The sequence below is a fragment of the Erythrolamprus reginae genome, chromosome 8 (genome assembly GCF_031021105.1).
Source record: "Erythrolamprus reginae isolate rEryReg1 chromosome 8, rEryReg1.hap1, whole genome shotgun sequence".
Lineage (NCBI taxonomy): Eukaryota > Metazoa > Chordata > Lepidosauria > Squamata > Dipsadidae > Erythrolamprus > Erythrolamprus reginae.
This window is the reverse complement of record NC_091957.1, coordinates 12,660,092-12,677,192: the sequence shown is the minus strand read 5'-3', so window position 1 is coordinate 12,677,192 and position 17,101 is coordinate 12,660,092. Positions and strand designations below refer to the sequence as shown.

At 46.3% G+C, this 17,101-nt stretch overlaps 1 protein-coding gene across 2 annotated transcripts in view; it reads left to right on the top strand.

Moving 5' to 3' along the window:
• SNAPC4 (small nuclear RNA activating complex polypeptide 4) overlaps nucleotides 1-17,101 on the top strand; it is a 47,717-nt gene that overhangs the window by 24,167 nt on the left and 6,449 nt on the right. For both annotated transcript variants that reach the window (XM_070758864.1, XM_070758865.1), the window contains exons 14-21: nucleotides 1,049-1,143; nucleotides 3,141-3,226; nucleotides 4,602-4,925; nucleotides 6,027-6,119; nucleotides 8,185-8,413; nucleotides 11,493-11,563; nucleotides 13,984-14,091; nucleotides 15,666-15,690. In XM_070758864.1, coding sequence (XP_070614965.1) covers nucleotides 1,049-1,143; nucleotides 3,141-3,226; nucleotides 4,602-4,925; nucleotides 6,027-6,119; nucleotides 8,185-8,413; nucleotides 11,493-11,563; nucleotides 13,984-14,091; nucleotides 15,666-15,690 — 1,031 coding nt within the window. The remainder of the gene's footprint in view (nucleotides 1-1,048; nucleotides 1,144-3,140; nucleotides 3,227-4,601; nucleotides 4,926-6,026; nucleotides 6,120-8,184; nucleotides 8,414-11,492; nucleotides 11,564-13,983; nucleotides 14,092-15,665; nucleotides 15,691-17,101) is intronic.

Sequence of the window (17,101 nt, the reverse complement as noted above, 5' to 3'; positions counted from 1 at the left end):
TGGCCTCATCAGCTAGCCATACCCACTGGGACTTGAACCTGCAACCTTTGCCTTGTAAGGCAGAGAATTATTTTCTAGGCTACAGTATCCAATCCCTTCAGCTGTATATATATATACAAGGCAAAGGTTGCAGGTTCAAGTCCCAGTGGGTATGGCTAGCTGATGAGGCCAAAATAAGGCCGAAATAGATCTATCCTAGTCTCCCTTAGTTTTCAAATTCAGCAAAAAAACATGTGACATATATAGATAGATAGGTAGGTAGGTAGGTAGGTAGGTAGGTAGGTAGGTAGGTAGAGGTAGAGGTAGAGGTAGAGGGGTAGAGGTATAGAGATATAGAGATATAGAGATATATGTAGATTGTTCTGAGTGCCGGTTTTGCCCGTATATATATTTGTTTTCGTAGATTTTCACGGGTACAGGTATGACGGTCTTGGTATATTCGGGTTTCTTCCCGTGTAGGATTTGGAAATTTTTGGCGACGTTTCGATGAGGTCTCACTCATCATCTTCAGGCTGGTGTTTCTGTCCTTTTTCTCAGGTGAAGACTGAGCTCAGGTCTCGCAGTCTTCACCTGAGAAAAAGGACAGAAACACCAGCCTGAAGATGATGAGTGAGACCTCATCGAAACGTCGCCAAAAATTTCCAAATCCTACACGGGAAGAAACCCGAATATACCAAGACCGTCATATATATATATATATATATATTCTCCAAAGCACCTAAAGGCTAGACAAGGAATAATGGATGGAAGCTGACCAAGGAAAGATTCAACCCGGAAATAAGGGTTTTCCTGACGGTTGTTAAATGAATCACTACAGTTGCTAAGTTAGCAAGAAGGTTGTTAAGCGAATCTGGCTTGACTTTGCTTGTCAGAAGGTGGCAAAGGGGGGGTTCATCTGACCCCAGGTCACTGCAACCTTTAGAGTTGCCAAGTGTCCAAATTGTCCCTGGGGATGTTGCAATGGCTCATAAGTGTGAAAAATGCTCTTAAGTCCCTATTATCTGGCAGTGTGTAATATCTTTTCTTTCCTCTCCACCTGTGATTGCAGGTACCTGCATTCCTTGCACTACGACATCAAGAAGGGGAGATGGAACGTAGAGGAGGAAAAGAAACTAATCGAGCTGACCGAAAAATACGGCAGGGGTAAAGCCGGGAGGGGGGAGGAGGAGAGGCTCCTGACCAAGATGGGGGGAAAAAGCTTGGGGCCTGTCCTCTTGCTCTGTTGGGGGCTTCAGCAGGCCGTAGAGGTGTCCTGTTATTCCTCCAATAGTGGCTTCCGATGCGTTCACAGAGGAAAGATTAGATTATCATCGGTCAAAAATGGCGTTGGGCAGAGCTGTCAAATCTTTTTTCCCCCCTCGGGTGCCAAAAGCGCGTGCACAGACGCTATTGCATGCGCGTGCATGCCCATGCCCATAATTCAAAACCCAGTGCGCCCTGCGTATGCATGCGTTACTGCCCCTGTTCCCCATTTTCCAATTTCTGGTAAGTTTTTCGCCGTAAGGCTCCCCAGACTTCCCCGGAACCTGGGAAGAGTGAAAAACGGCCTCCCCTGCCTCCTGGAGGCCAAAAATGGCCTGTTTGGAAATTTCCAGCAGGCACAATAGGCCCATTTTTCACCCTCCCCAGGCTCCAGAAGCATTGTTGGAGCCTAGGGAGGGCAAAAATGCCCTCTCCCATGGCCCAGACACCTTCCAGAGGCCAAAGATGCCCTCCCTGAGCCTCCAGGCAAGCCGTAAATCAGCTGGCTGGCACACACATGTCTGCTGGAACTGAGCTAGGGCAAAAGTTTGCATGTCGGCAGATATGACTCTACGTGCCACCTGCACAGATGCCATAGGTTCGCCATCACGGGTGTAGGGTCTCCGGCTTGGGAGGGAAGTTGGACTAGACCAGTGATTTTCAACCTTTTTTTAACCGCGGCACATTATTTACATTTACGAAACCCTGGGGCACATTGAGAGGGGTGGGGGGGCTAAAAAAAGTTTGGACAAAAAATTTCTCTCTTCCACCCTTTCGCTCTATTTCTCTCTCCCTCTTTCTCTCCCTTCCTTCCTCTTTCTTTCTCTTCCTTCCTTCCTCTTTTTTTGCTCTCTTTCTCTCTCCCTCCCTACCTCCCTCTCTTGCTTTTTCTCTCTTGCTTTCTTTCTCTCTCTCTTGCTTTCTTTCTCTTGCTTTCTTTCTCTCTCTCTTGCTTTTTCTCTCTCTCTTGTTCTCTTTCTCTCTCTCGCTCTTTCTCTTGCTTTCTTTCTCTCTTGCTTTCTTTCTCTCTCTCTTGTTCTCTTTCTCTCTCTCTCTCTTGCTTTCTTTCTCTCTCTCTCTCTTGCTTTCTTTCTCTTGCTTTCTCTCTCTTGCTTTATTTTTCTCTCTGAGCTTCGCGGCACACCTGACCATGTCTCACGGCACACTAGTGTGCCGCGGCACACTGGTTGAAAAACACTGGACTAGACGACCTACAAGGTTCCTTCCAACTCTCTTAGTCTGTTAAGAAAGATCATCAATCCCGGGAAGTATTAGACGACTAAAGGTCTGGAGACTAAAACGTATGAAGAATGGGGTTTTTTGGTTTTTCAAGAGGCAACTGGACTTTCTGGTTTTTCTTTGAAGACATTTCGCTTCTGATCCAAGAAGCTTCTTCAGTTCTGAAAGAAGTAGAGCTGGAGAAGCTTCTTTGAATGAGGAGCCGAACATCTTCAAAAGAAAAAAAAAAACCAAGAAAGTCCACTTGCCTCTTAGGAAAAAACCCACATCTTTGGGACAACCATTTATTATTTATTTGATATGATTTTTATGCCGCCCTTCTCCTTAGACTCAGGGTGGCTTACAACATGTTAGCAATGGCACTTTTAACAGAGCAAGGCTATTGCCCCCACAATCCGGGTCCTCATTTGACCCACCTCGGAAGGATGGAAGGCTGAGTCAACCTTGATCCGGTGATGAGATTTGAACCGCTGATCTACAGATCTACAGTCAGATTCAGTGGCCTGCAGTACAGCACTCTACCTACTGTGCCACCCTGGCCCATGACCTTGGATGTCTGAGAATCTCCATAGAGAAGCCTGCCCTATATTTACAGATTATTTTAGTTCCAGGAAGTCAGGGGAAGGAAGTGATTCCTTTGTTCTTTCTCTTGTCTTTAGGCCACTGGGCAAAAATAGCCTCGGAGTTGCCCCATCGCTCCAGATCTCAGTGTCTAAGCAAGTGGAAAGTCTTGCTAGGGTATCGAGTGAGTTCAGCTCTTACTTACATCATCATAATTATGATTATTATTTTGAGAATGCCTATCTGTTCTGACGCAGCTTCCCAAATATGACAAGCCCTCTGAAGTTAACTCAAAGATTCTTTTATTAGGAGCCCCAGCATAAAGTTTCAACACAGGCTAACAAGGGCATCTGTCTGGGAGTTTGCCTGCCACACCTATTGATCTCTACCCCCTGCCTTTTCTCCCCAAAGCTATTATTATTATTAATATTTATTCAATGTTTAATGCCGCCCTACTCCTTAGACACAGGGCAGGTTACAGCATGTTAGCAATAGCACTTTTTAACAGAGCCAGACTATTGCCCCCACAATCCGGGTCCTCATTTTACACACCTCGGAAGGATGGAAGGCTGAGTCAACCTTGGAGCCGGTGGTGAGATTTGAACCGCTGACCTACAGATCTATAGTCAGCTTCAGTGGCCTGCAGTACTTTCTACCCTTGTAAGAAGCTTTAGAACAGGGGCGTCAAACTCAAGACCCGCAAGGCCATTCTGAAAAATGTAAGGGGTCGGCCAACAATCGCTTCAACCTGGTTTACCTAATGGGAAGAAAAAAACATCAGCAATTTGGGGAGTTGCTTCAAACTCGTTGCACCTATCCTGCTGGCCACACCCACCCAGTCAGCAACACCTCCCCCCCTCCGAGGTCAACCCCTGATACCAGCCCTCAATGAAATTGAGTATAGACATCAAAACCTGTATAGAGCGCTGGTGAGACCCCATTTGGAATACTGTGTTCCGTTCTGGAGACCTCACCTACAAAAAGATATTGATAAAATTGAACAGGTCCAAAGACGGGCGACAAAAACGGTGGAAGGTCTTAAGCATAAAACTTATCAGGAAAGACTTCATGAAACTCAATCTGTATAGTCTGGAGGACAGAAAGGAAAGGGGGGACATGATCGATCAAAATATTTAAATATGTTAAAGGGTTAAATAAGGTTCAGGAGGGAAGTGTTTTCAATAGGAAAATGAATACAAGAACAAGGGGCCCCAATCTGACGTTAGTTGGGGGAAAGATCAGAAGCAACGGGAGAAAATATTAGTAGTAGTAGATACTTAGAACAAACTTCCAGCAGACGTGGTTGGTAAATCCACAGTAACTGAATTTAAACATGCCTGGGATAAACATAGATCCATCCTAAGATAAAATACAAGAAATAGTATAAGGGCAGACTAGATGGACCATGAGGTCTTTTTCTGCCGTCGATCTTCTTTGCTTCTGTGAGTTTGGCACCCCTGATTTAGAAACAAAGAGTAATGCTGATGTTGTAACACACATGCACACACCCTCCCAGAGTGCCTTGCTCTCTGTTGCAGCTCTCTCCCTTTGTGTTAAAGAGGTGCAGGAGGAAGAAGCAAGGAAGCAAAGGTCATCCGAAACGCAGACGTGCACACCGATGGAGCTCCAGCGACTCGGAGTCCAGCAGTGAATATTCAGACCTGGATTTGGATGCAGACGGTGCTGAGGAAGAGGAGAAGGACGAGGGGCCCAAGGCCCATCAGTCCAGAGGGGCAGGTCGCTGGAGAGTTCCCTGCCTGGATCTCTGGATCCCTGCCAGGAAAGATCTATCTGGAGCCAACCCTGGAGAGCTGTCCGCTGTCACTCTGCTTCCCAAAGGTTTCGATGTCAACAGGAAGTGGAGGCTGGCCTCTGGAGCTCAGGTGGGTCGAGAAGAAGGCCAGAGGACAGAATTGGCTCAAATGAAAGGGAACGAGGTACAAAATGCAGAGAGAGGGGGGTGGAAGGGAAGGAGGGAGGGAGAGAAGATGTACAGTATTTAAAATCCCAGCTTTTGGTGACCCTCCCCAAGTTCGGGTGTGTTTTCCAGAGACATTCTAGCATTGCCACTGAATTATCATTTTTGTAGAGGGGGAAATACTACCCTGTTCTGCCTGACTGGCTCAGGCAATGCGTAACAGTCCAAGGGAAAAAAATCAAACACACATGTGCTCTGCTAATCAGCAAACTTGTATTAGATAAACCAAAAAGGGTTACTCAAAAACAGTTCTTAGTGTCCGAAAACAATGAGAGTGCAAGGCTTACTTCAGCCGCATACAAAAACACAGGAAAAAACAAACAAAGACAACCTGGAATGAGCAAAGACGTTTCAGGAGTCCTTTTGAATCTTTGGAGCAAACAGCAAGTCCCAGAGTTTTCACCTCCCACTTGTCTGAAAAAGCTGGGTTGAAAACTCCAACGGCACTGAACAGAAACTTCAGAGCAGGAACCACAAAAGAACACAGATAAACAGTCACAGTTTGCCTTGGCCTTTGTTCCCTTTTATCCCTTTATCCCTCATTAAGGGAACCACACCCAGCCCTCAGTATAAGAACCACACCCAGCCCAGGTGCTCCTATAATGACTTGTAATACTCCTTAAAGCGATCCCTTCTTTGCATAGCTCTTCGGCTATGCAGATCAATAAATTGATCTGCAGAAGAACCCAGGGATGAAAGACTGTCTGCGGGACTGCATGCGAAATCCCCTGGGCTGTCTGCTGAATCCTGCGTCCCAGTGGCCTCGTCCTCCTGGCTGTCAGCCAGGCTTTCGCATTCACTTTGTGCCGCGTCTTTCCCATCTATGGGAGCAACGGCTGGCCCAGGCCCAAACACAACATACCCTATCCTCCAAAATAATTCTTATATATAAAGCCTTCCCTTAAGAACTCAACTGGATCAAGAATATAATTCTTGTTTAAAAAAATGGAAGTACGAATTCTCCTTCGGTTGGTTTTTCTTTTATTTCTTTCCTCCTTTTCTGCAGAGTTCAAGGAAGGCGAGTGACGCGTGGAGGGTTTCCTTGGCTTGCGTGAAAAGACTCCTGAGGAGGAACAGCTATGAGCAGCAGAGGAGAAATGTAAGCTGCTTCTCAGTACCCCACTTTCCAAGGAGGGGAGATGATGGGGAACTTTCAAGCCTGCCTGTTGCTTCTTTTTTATTGCCCATTTATTGCGTATTCCTTGAATTACGACTGCTAGCTTAGCGAAGTTTAAAGCTTCAACCGAAGCCCTGGGGCCATAGTTCCCTCTAAGCTGAGCAGTGAGCAATGGCTCACTTAAAAATCATCATCAACTCAGAGTTTTTCAAACCTGCCCAGAAGCCGAGAGGGAAAGAGTGAGAGGGAAAGAGTGCCGCCCAGTCCCAAAGGGACTGCCGCTCAGACACTATACCTTTCCGCCCACCCCCCCAAAAAATTAGAGGGAACACTGCCTGGGGCTACCTCTGAAAAGTGTTTGGAAACTTCAGATCGTGCAGAACGCAGCCGCGAGAGCCATCGTGGGGCTTCCAAGATTCGCCTATGTTTCTTCAACACTCCGTGGCCTGCATTGGCTGCCGATCAGTTTCCGGTCACAATTCAAAGTGTTGGTCGTGACCTTTAAAGCCCTACATGGCAATGGACCAAATTACCTCCGGAACCGCCTGCTACCGCACGAATCCCAGCGACCGATAAGGTCCCACAGAGTTGGCCTTCTCCGGGTCCCGTCGACTAAACAATGTCGTTTGGCGGGCCCCAGGGGAAGAGCCTTCTCTGTGGCGGCCCCGGCCCTCTGGAACCAACTCCCCCCAGAGATTAAAACTGTCCCCACCCTCCCTGTCTTTTGTAAACTACTCAAGACTCATTTATACCGACAGGCATGGGGGAGTTGAGACAGCTCTTCCCCCTAGGCCATTACAAGTTATGCATGGTATGTTTGTGTGTATGTTTGGTTTTATAATAGGGGTTTTTAGTTGTTTTTTATTATTGGATTGTACATGTTGTGTTTATTATTGTTGTTAGCCGCCCTGAGTCTGCGGAGAGGGGCGGCATACAAATCCAATAAATTATTATTATTATTATTAATTATTATGACGGTTGAGCCCAGGGATGGGTCCTACTTTGCCTCACTGCCGGTTTGCTTCCTCCCGCGTCGCGTGGGTACGTGCATGTAGAGTGCCCCAAAAAATTTGTTTTTTAAATCTGAAAACCAGATGGCAACCGCATGCATAGTGCAGTGTTTCCCAACCTGGGCAACATGAAGATATTTGGGCTTCAACTCCCAGAATTCCCCAGCCAGCAAATGCTGGCTGGGGAATTCTGGGAGTTGAAGTCCAGATATCTCCAAGTTGCCCAGGTTGGGAAACACTGGCATAGTGCTGGAAACCTGGCTTCTGCACATGCTCAGAAAAAAAATTAAAAAAGATAAAAGATGGTGGCGCGCACGGACTGGCACTGACCGAACCGGTTCCATGACAACATCGTGACATCACCAGTGGGTCACTACCAGTTCAGGCAAACCTGTCCAAACCAGGAGAAATTACCTTTGGTTGAGCCCCAAAGTGCAGCCACAGCTGATGGTCACACTTGTGGTCATTTGCAATGTCCCATGGTCATGTGACCATTTTGTCGACTGCTTTGCCTGTATATCAGCACTTCTGTTTTTGGTAGATCTACCCCTTTAGGGAATTATTGGTTTACTTCACCACCACAGCATTTGTTTATTTTATTTATTTATTCGATTTTTACGCCGCCCTTCTCCTTAGACTCAGGCCGGCTTACAACACGTTAGCAATAGCACTTTTTAACAGAGCTAGCATTTTCATGTACTGGGCTGCTGAATGGATATGTTTGCAGCCCATTCAAGGTCAACGGTTTTAGCATACCAGATGCAGTGGCTCCACCTGTAGATGGTGAGCTTGGATCTTTGGAGGGAGGGATATGGGATTGCTTTCTATATGTAGTTTTAGCTTTAGGTCTTGCTTTTAACTTGTTGCTATCCGTTCTTATCCAGTAAAAGTACCTTTGTCTATAACCAGAGAGTTGAGGGTTTTCCTTCCTGGGTTTTGAGCAGAGGCACATCTCAGAGAGGTCCTCATAAGGCCAGACCTTCAGCTGCTTAATCCTCCGCACAGAAGCAGGTCTTATTCTTATTATTCCTTCCCAGCGGGAAATCAGAAGAAAGAAACGCTTTGCCCCCAGCTCCTCTGATGGCCTTGGAGGTTCTCAGTCGGCCCCACCGGCCAGAGTGACGAATGGAGCCGGCCGGCAGAAAGGCAGGATATGGAAGACGACCCTCTACCGGAGATTGATGGTGGCAGTCACGCCCTGGACTGGGAACTTGGTGCAGGAGTGGACCCTCCGGATGAAGGAGGCAGCTTCCCGCATGACAAAAGGTACCTGCGATCCAAGCAGCAGCCCACTTCACTCTAAGGAAGCCTTGAAGGGCCCGTTTAGAGAGGGTCATCAAACCATCAAGTTCAGGGCCTTCCTCGGTACAGAAATCCCCGTGAAAATATGAAACACCCGTGAAACTGTCCCTGCAGGACAATTCTCGAGACTCTTGGGCTCGTCCCTTGAACCATGTTAGGAAAGAGGCCACTTGGGAGGATAGCAATAGCAATCAAGACTTATATACCGCTTCACAGTGTTCTTACAGCCCTCTCTAAGCAGTTTACAGAGTCAGCATGGGAGGGAGGGAGGAAGGGGAGGGAGGGAGGAAGGAAGGGCAATAACAATAGCACTTAATACTTACATACCGCTTCACAGTGCTTTTACAGCCTTGTCATTTTACCCACCTTGGAAGGACGGAAGACTTAGTCAACCTTAGTCAAACTCACTGGAGCCCAGTGAGATTCGAACTGCCAAATTGCAGGCCGCTGGCAGTCAGCAAAAGTAGCATGCAATCTAGCCACTGTGACACCATGGCTCATAGGATGAGAAGCAGTGGATAATGGGAAGGCAAAAATGGGGGGGGGGGGGGAATCTAAGAACATCCATTCAGAGAAAACCAACCTGGAATATTCTCCCAAGATTGTTTTTGTAAGGCCTGACCTCTCCCCCCCTTAATTAAGGAAGTGAAGACTCTGAAAACTTGGCATTTCAAAAGGATCCTTTTATTGAGAAAGAAGTGATAACTGGGCAAAAGCAACGTAGGGTCTGGGGTCCTTAGGGCAACACGATAGGAATAAAAGAAGTTGGAATCCCCTCCCAACCAATCCAATGTGGATTCAGCCAATCCGCAGATGTGGCGATGTTTTACACTCTGGGAAGGAGATAAGAAGAGATAAGAAGACTTTATCAGGCTTGTTTCCTGAGAGATGCAATCCACTTGGCCCTTCTTCCCCACCCATCCCCTGAAGAGGTGAGAAAGTAGCAGGAGTCTAGGCCCAGGCTAGAAGTTATAAAGCAATTAATTGCATGGTGCAGGATAAGACGGAGTGGCTGTGGGTTTTGCCTCCCAAGGACAATCCCATCTGTCCGTCCATCACCCTGGGGGGGGAATTATTGACCCCCTCAGAGAGGGTCCGCAACTTGGGCGTCCTCCTCGATCCACAGCTCACATTAGAACAACATCTTTCAGCTGTGGCGAGGGGGGCGTTTGCCCAGGTTCGCCTGGTGCACCAGTTGCGGCCCTATCTGGACCGGGACTCATTGCTCACAGTCACTCATGCCCTCATCACCTCGAGGTTCGACTACTGTAATGCTCTCTACATGGGGCTACCTTTGAAAAGTGTTCGGAAACTTCAGATCGTGCAAAATGCAGCTGCGAGAGCAGTCATGGGCTTACCTAGGTATGCCCATGTTTCACCATCACTCCGCAGCCTGCATTGGCTGCCGATCAATTTCCGGTCACAATTCAAAGTGTTGGTTATGACCTTTAAAGCCCTTCATGGCATCGGACCAGAATATCTCCGAGACCGCCTCCTGCCGCACGAATCCCAGCGACCGATTAGGTCCCACAGAGTGGGCCTTCTCCAGGTCCCGTCAACTAAACAATGTCGGTTGGCGGGCCCCAGGGGAAGAGCCTTCTCTGTGGCGGCACCGGCCCTCTGGAACCAACTCCCCCCGGAGATTAGAACTGCCCCTACTCTTCCTGCCTTCCGTAAACTCCTTAAAACCCACCTTTGCATGGGGGAACTGAAACATCTCCCCCTGGGCACGTTTAATTTATGCATGGTATGTCTGTGTGTGTCTGTTAGCATATGGGTTTTTTTAAATATTTAAATATTTTAAATTTGTCTGATTGCTTATGATTTGTTTCTACATGTTGTGAGCCGCCCCGAGTCTTCGGAGAGGGGCGGCATACAAATCTAAGTAATAAATAAATAATAAATAAATAATAAATAAAATATAGGAATATACGACTTAAAATTAAGACGCATGAGATATAATGAATCTTTTTTGAAGTTAAGCTATAGCGGTTAATTTTTTTGGGAGGGGGGAGATTCTGCTCTGGGCCTACTTGGATCGGAACAAAGGAGAGCCCACTCAGAAAGGTTTCAAATCAAACCCATCTATATTTTATAAAGGACCTGTACAAAGAAGGTCAAGCTTATTAGTTCATGTTGGCAGTGTTCCCAGTCAAGTTGCTAATTTAGACATTCTTCAGGTTGTCCTCAGACAGCTGCATCTCTGCATGATGAACTTAAAGAGATAATAGCGGTTTGCCAGCAAAGCATTTTTGGAATCCCCGGATCTAGGATTTCCACCATTATGAACGTTGAAACTCCACACCTTTTTACCCCCATAAATCCTCACTTATATACTGCCTGGGTGTGGTCAACTGTTTCCTAGAGATATTCTAGACATTAGCCGTCTTCCAATATTTGTTGGTTAAGTGTTGGTTATGACCTATAAATTGCACGGTGCAGGATGTATAGGAAAGAAGTCTATGGAGTCTACGGAGAGGGGCGGCATACAAATCTAATAAAATAAATAAAATGAATAAATAAAGCCCTACATGGCACAGGACCAGATTATCTCCGAGACCACCTTCTGCCGCACGAATCCCAGCGACCGGTGAGGTCCCACAGAGTTGGCTTCCTTAGGGTCCCGTCGACCAAGGGGAAGAGCCTTCTCTGTGGGAGCCCCGGCCCTCTGGAATCAACTCCCCCCAGAGATTCCCACTGCCCCCACCCTCCTTGCCTTCCAAAAGAGCTTAAAAACTCATCTTTGCCGCCAGGCTTGGGACTTTTAGATCTTCCCCCTGACCACTGAATGCCTTAAGTATGATAAGTTGGTTGATAAGTTTAATTGTTTTTAAATTGTAGTATTGGATTTACATTATTGTTCTGTTTTTATATATGCTGTGAGCCGCCCCGAGTCCTCGGAGAGGGGCGGCATACAAATCCAATTAAATAAATAAACAAATAAATTTGAGGGGTTGCCACAAAGAAGAAGGAGTCAAGTTATTCTTCGAAGTGCCTCCAAATGCAATGGGTTTGAAGAGCTTCTTTCTCTTTCTCATTCCAGCGGACGTGATCTTCAAACAACTACAGATGGCCCACCTCTCAAGCACACCTTTGTTCACCTTCCTGATTCAGGTAGGTGGCGCCGGCCTGGTGAAAATCGACAGCCCATGGGCCTCTCCAGGGCTGCAGCCCAGATGGGGGGGGGGGGGGACAGGTTATTTCAGTCCAGGAGGGGCAGGAACCCAAAGCTCTCCAGAGGAGCTCCATCCAAATTTACTGGGATTGGCCTGCACGAGAATTAGTATTTTCCCACAACCGGGCCTCAGTTTCCACCCTGATCTTGGTTTACCTGGGAGCATTCGGCTCATCTGTTGTTGTTGTTTTCCTTCACAACTCTCGTTTTATTCAAAAGCAAATGCATACACAAGCTTACTCCTTTCAAATCCGTGCTATTAATCCAGTATCTTGAACCCATCAGCAGCTCTATTAATTATTTCTTTATTTTTATTGAATATTTTTTAAGTTAAAAACAGTTTCCTTCTTTATTACATTTTATGTTTTACAGTTATTTCCTCTTCAATTTCTATTATATGCAGATATTTCACAATTTTGTTTATAGACGTCATGCAATAGTGTAATGTTGCCTCGATTTTCGCAGGTTCAAACTTTGCGGAAAGTCTATACCACGGTTTTTCAAAAATATTAACTAAAAAAATACTTTGCGGGTTTTTTCCCTATACCACGGTTTTTCCCACCCGATGATGTCATATGTCATCGCCAAAGTTTCGTCTGCCTTTAATAATTTTTTTAAAAAATAAACTTTAATAAAGAAACATGGTGAGTAATAATCTGAATGGTTGCTAAGGGAATGGAAAATTGCAATTTAGGGGTTTAAAGTGTTAAGGGAAAGCTTGTGATACTGTTCATAGCCAAAAATAGTGTATTTACTTCCGCATCTCTACTTGTGGAAATTCAACTTTCGCGGGTCGTCTCGGAACGCATCCCCCGCGAAAAGCGAGGGAACGCTGTATTCTATTTCCATCATATCTTCTATTGCCCTTATGATTGTTTATATTTGATACCATTTAGTAATCTTTTCATCCCCTTTCTTAGGTTATTCTCTTATTCTTTATCTTTATCGCACACGCTCTTTCGGCACTCAAGGAAAAAAAGGTTCGCCATCACTGGAATAGGGAATGGAATGGAATAAGAAATAATAGGAATAGAATAGATTGCAATTGGAATAAGAATAGAAATAATAGAAAAGAAATAGAATAGAAAAACTTTATTCTCACTTTGAATGTACACTCATTGACATACAGTGTTCCCTCGATTTTCGCGGGGGATGCGTTCCGAGACCGCCTGCGAAAGTCGAATTTCCGCGAAGTAGAGATGCGGAAGTAAATACACCATTTTTGGCTATGGACAGTGTCACAAGCCTTCCCTTAACACTTTAAACCCCTAAATTACAATTTCCCATTCCCTTAACAACCATTTATTCACCATTATTACTGGTATTCACCATTGAATAAGACACTTAGTAACCCTGATATTTATAAACATAATTATTTATTAACAAAAAAAAAATTGTTATTTATTTGCAAAAATTATTAGTTTGGCGATGATGCATGATGTCATCGGGCGGGAAAAACCGTGGTATTGGAAAAAAAACCCGCGAAGTATTTTTTAATTAATATTTTTTGAAAAACCGTGGTGTCGGCCAGTGATTTTCAACCTTTTTTGAGCCGTGGCACATTTTTTACATTTTAAAATCCTGGGGCACACCACCAACCAAAATGACCCAAAATGACACCCTAAGACATTCTCCTCTCTTTTTCCATCCGTCTCCTCCCCACCCTTGTGTCTGTAAACACACTCTTGAACCATTTCCAAAAACAGGTGAGGGTTCGGGTTTTTCTCTCATTCTTTGGGTGCTTTTTATCATATGCTTTAAATTAAGAGTCACTTCTCTCTCTTTTGTTTCTTTCCTCTCATTCTCTGTCTCAATCATTTTCCCATTTCTCTTTTTTCCTCCCCTTTTTGCTCATTTCTCTCTCCCTCTCCTTTTCTCTCTCTCTTTCTTTCTCTCTCTCTTTCTCTCTCTATCACTCTTGCTTTCTCCGTTTCTCTCTTTGCTTTCTCTCTCTTGCTTTCTCTCTCTCACTCTCTCTCTCTCTCTCTTTCTTGCTTTCTTTCTCTCTCTCTCTCTCTCTTGCTTTCTTTCTGTCTCTCTCTCTCTCACTCTCTCTCAGCAAAAAGTTGCGAGACCAGAACCTGAGCTTCCTTCTTCGCGGCACACCAGACCATGTTTCATGGCACACTGGTTGAAAAACCCCGGTGTAGGCTATTCGCGAAGTTCGAACCCGCGAAAATCGAGGGAAACACTGTACATTAAAAATGAAACGTCGTTGCATGCAGCTCTTAAAGGGTCCACCGCCTCCAACTTTATACACTCGCATTGGCCGTTCCGACATGCTTTTCTCATGATGCTCCCTTTCTCATTTGAGCCTTTGGCCTCACCAGAGATTGACCCCTCACTCTGTGTCTCTCAGCTCCTTCATATCAACGTGGACGGCTGCATGAAGGTGATTCAGAAGAGAAAATCCCGGCAGCCGGAGATGCTGAAGGCCATTGTTGTGCCTGCGGACAACAGGAAGAAGGTCTGGCCTCCTTTGCGTCTCTTCTTTAAGCCCAAGGGAGGAGAAGGAGACGGACTGGCAGGGCGAGATCATTGTTCATGGAGAGCTGGAATCCCTGCTCATAGTCAGCTTCTTGGGCAGCAGTGGGGAAGCCCTCATTGTCATCCTTGGGGGCTTTTCTCCTTGGCAAAGGAGCAGAGTCCGTATTAGGAGTCCTTCACATCAATTAGGGTAGATAGATTTTTCCAGCAATCATAGATGAGAAGAAGGAAGAGTGGCGCAGTGGCCTAGAAATTTTATTTATTTATTTATTAAATTTGTATGCCGCCCCTCTCCGCAGACTCGGGGCGGCTCACAACAGCAACAGAAAAACAGTGTAAAATACAAATTCAATAATTAGAAAGCTAAAAACCCATAATTTTTAAAAAACATTCACACAGCATACCATACATAAACAGTACAGGCCTGGGGAAGATATTTCAGTTTCCCCATGCCTGACGACAGAGGTGGGTCTTAAGGAGTTTGCGAAAGGCAAGGAGGGTGGAGGCTGTTCTAATCTCAGGAGAGAGCTGGTTCCAGAGGGTCGGGGCCACCACAGAGAAGGCTCTTCTCCTGGGACCCGTCAAACGACATTGTTTTGTCGACGAGACCCGGAGAAGGCCAACTCTGTGGGACCTAATCGGTCGCTGGGATTCGTGCGGCAGAAGGCGGTCCCGGAGATATTCTGGTCCGATGCCATGAAGGGCTTTATAGGTCAAGACCAACACTTTGAATTGTGACCGGAAATTGATCGGCAACCAATGCAGACTGCGGAGTGTTGGTGTAACATGGGCATACTTTGGGAAGCCCATGATTGCTCTCGCAGCTGCATTCTGCACGATCTGAAATGTAGCTCTCGCCTCTCAATCAGGAGGCTGTGAGTTCGATCCTAGGTAGAGGCAGATATTTCTCTCTCTGGGCACAAGCAGAATTTATCTGCTGAACAAAACTCTGCACTGGCGACAGGAAGGGCATCGGGCCAGTAAAACACTCTCCTAGCTCCCTTCGGTTGCGCAGACTCCATCCCGCAAGGGCAAGGGGCGGATTGCACTTATTGTTGCTACCGGTGCGCTGTGCGGTCTCTGGGGTGTGTGCGCGCGTCCCAGTGTGTATTTGCTTCTGCACAAAGGGGATGAGTGTGTGTGTGAGAGATTTGGGGCATGTGCAGAAGCCAAAAATTGCCGAAATCTCACGCATGCGTGTGTGCCTTCGCAGGATTTTGCTACCTGCACATGCACAGAAGCAAAAGCACGCTGGGACGCGCACGCACACCGGAGAACCACACCTGCCTGTGCAGCTCAACTTTTACTACCGGTGCGGCGTTTTTTAGCGTTCCGGTAGGAACCCATTACTGCGCAAGGGATTATGGGGTCATTAAAAGATGATGATGATAGATGGGAAATAGGTTCATAGTTTACTAAACAAACCCTCCCAAACAGAAGGTCCAGGGGACAGTTGGGACAAAAAGTCTTCGGGGGCCCTGAAGCACAGGGGCCGAGGAAGGGACTGGATCTAACCTGCCAGACTCTGAACCCAATTCTTTTTTTCTTTTGTAGCCCTCGTCTTCACAGGACGGCAAAGGTGTGTGTGTGTGTCTCCTTCTGTTTTATCTCCCAGTTTCTCTGGAGAGCTGGGGGTGGAGGGTGCTGTTTCCCGGTCTGTTTTGCAGTGCCAATCTGTGGCCAAGAGAAGAAAGCAGATCCGAGGAGCGCAGCCCTCCTGGCTGTAAGACGGGATACTTGAGACCTTTGCTCAAACCCCTCAGGCTGTTGTGGAGGTCTTTCCTCTTCCTGGATCTCACTCTGGCCCATGCCTGGATTATTATTATTATTATTATTTATTAGATTTGTATGCCGCCCCTCTCCGAAGACTCGGGGCAGCTCACAACAGTGATAAAACAATATACAATAACAAATCTAATATTAAAAGTCTAAATAACAATTTAACATTAAAAGCCTAAAAACCCCATTATTTAAAAAGCATACACACAAACATACCATACATAAAACTACATAGGCAAGGGGAGATGTCTCAGTTCCCCCATGCCTGACAGCAGAGATGGGTTTTAAGAAGTTTATGAAAGGAGGGTGGGGGCAGTCCTAATCTCTGGCCGGAGCTGCTTCCAGAGGGTCGGGGCTGCCACAGAGAAGGCTCTTCCCCTGGGTCCCGCCAGCCAACATTGTTTAGTCGACGGGACCCGGAGAAGGCCAATTCTGTGGGACGTAACCGGTCGCTGGGATTCGTGCGGCAGAAGGCGGTCTCGTAGATACCCTGGTCCAGTGCCATAAAGGGCTTTATAGGTGATGACCAACACTTTGAATTGTGACCGGAAACTGATCGGCAACCAATGCAGATTGCGGAGTGTTGGTGTAACATGGGCATATTGGGGAAAGCCCAAGATTGCTCTCGCAGCTGCATTCTGCACGATCTGAAGTTTCCGAACACTTTTCAAAGTTGGCCCCATGTAGAGAGCGTTACAGTAGTCGAGCCTCAAGGTGATGAGGGCATGAGTGACTGTGAGCAGTGACGGATAAATGGCGGATATACATTAATGCAAAATAAGCATTGATATTTTTAAGCACCCGTCGCAGAAGCTGGGGCAGACCGTATAGGCAGCTTTCCGCTATCCGTGTATAGATCAAAACAGTGGAAAGTGCATCCGGTTTAGAACAGAATAGAACTGGAAGGAACCTTGGAGGTCTTCTAGTCCAGCCCCCTGCTCAAACAGGAGTCCCGCCAGCCGACATTGTTTAGTCGACGGGACCCGGAGAAGGCCAACTCTGTGGGACCTAACCGGCCGCTGTGATTCATGCTTCCCACCTGTCTTCCCAAGTAGCAGGAGCAGATGCCTGAAGATAATAATAATATTTTAATAATAATGTATTATATTTGTATGCCGCCCCTCTCCGCAGACTTGGGACGGCTCACAACAATAATAATAACAATATACAATGTAACAAATCTAATATTAAAAGAAAGTATTTTTTAAAAA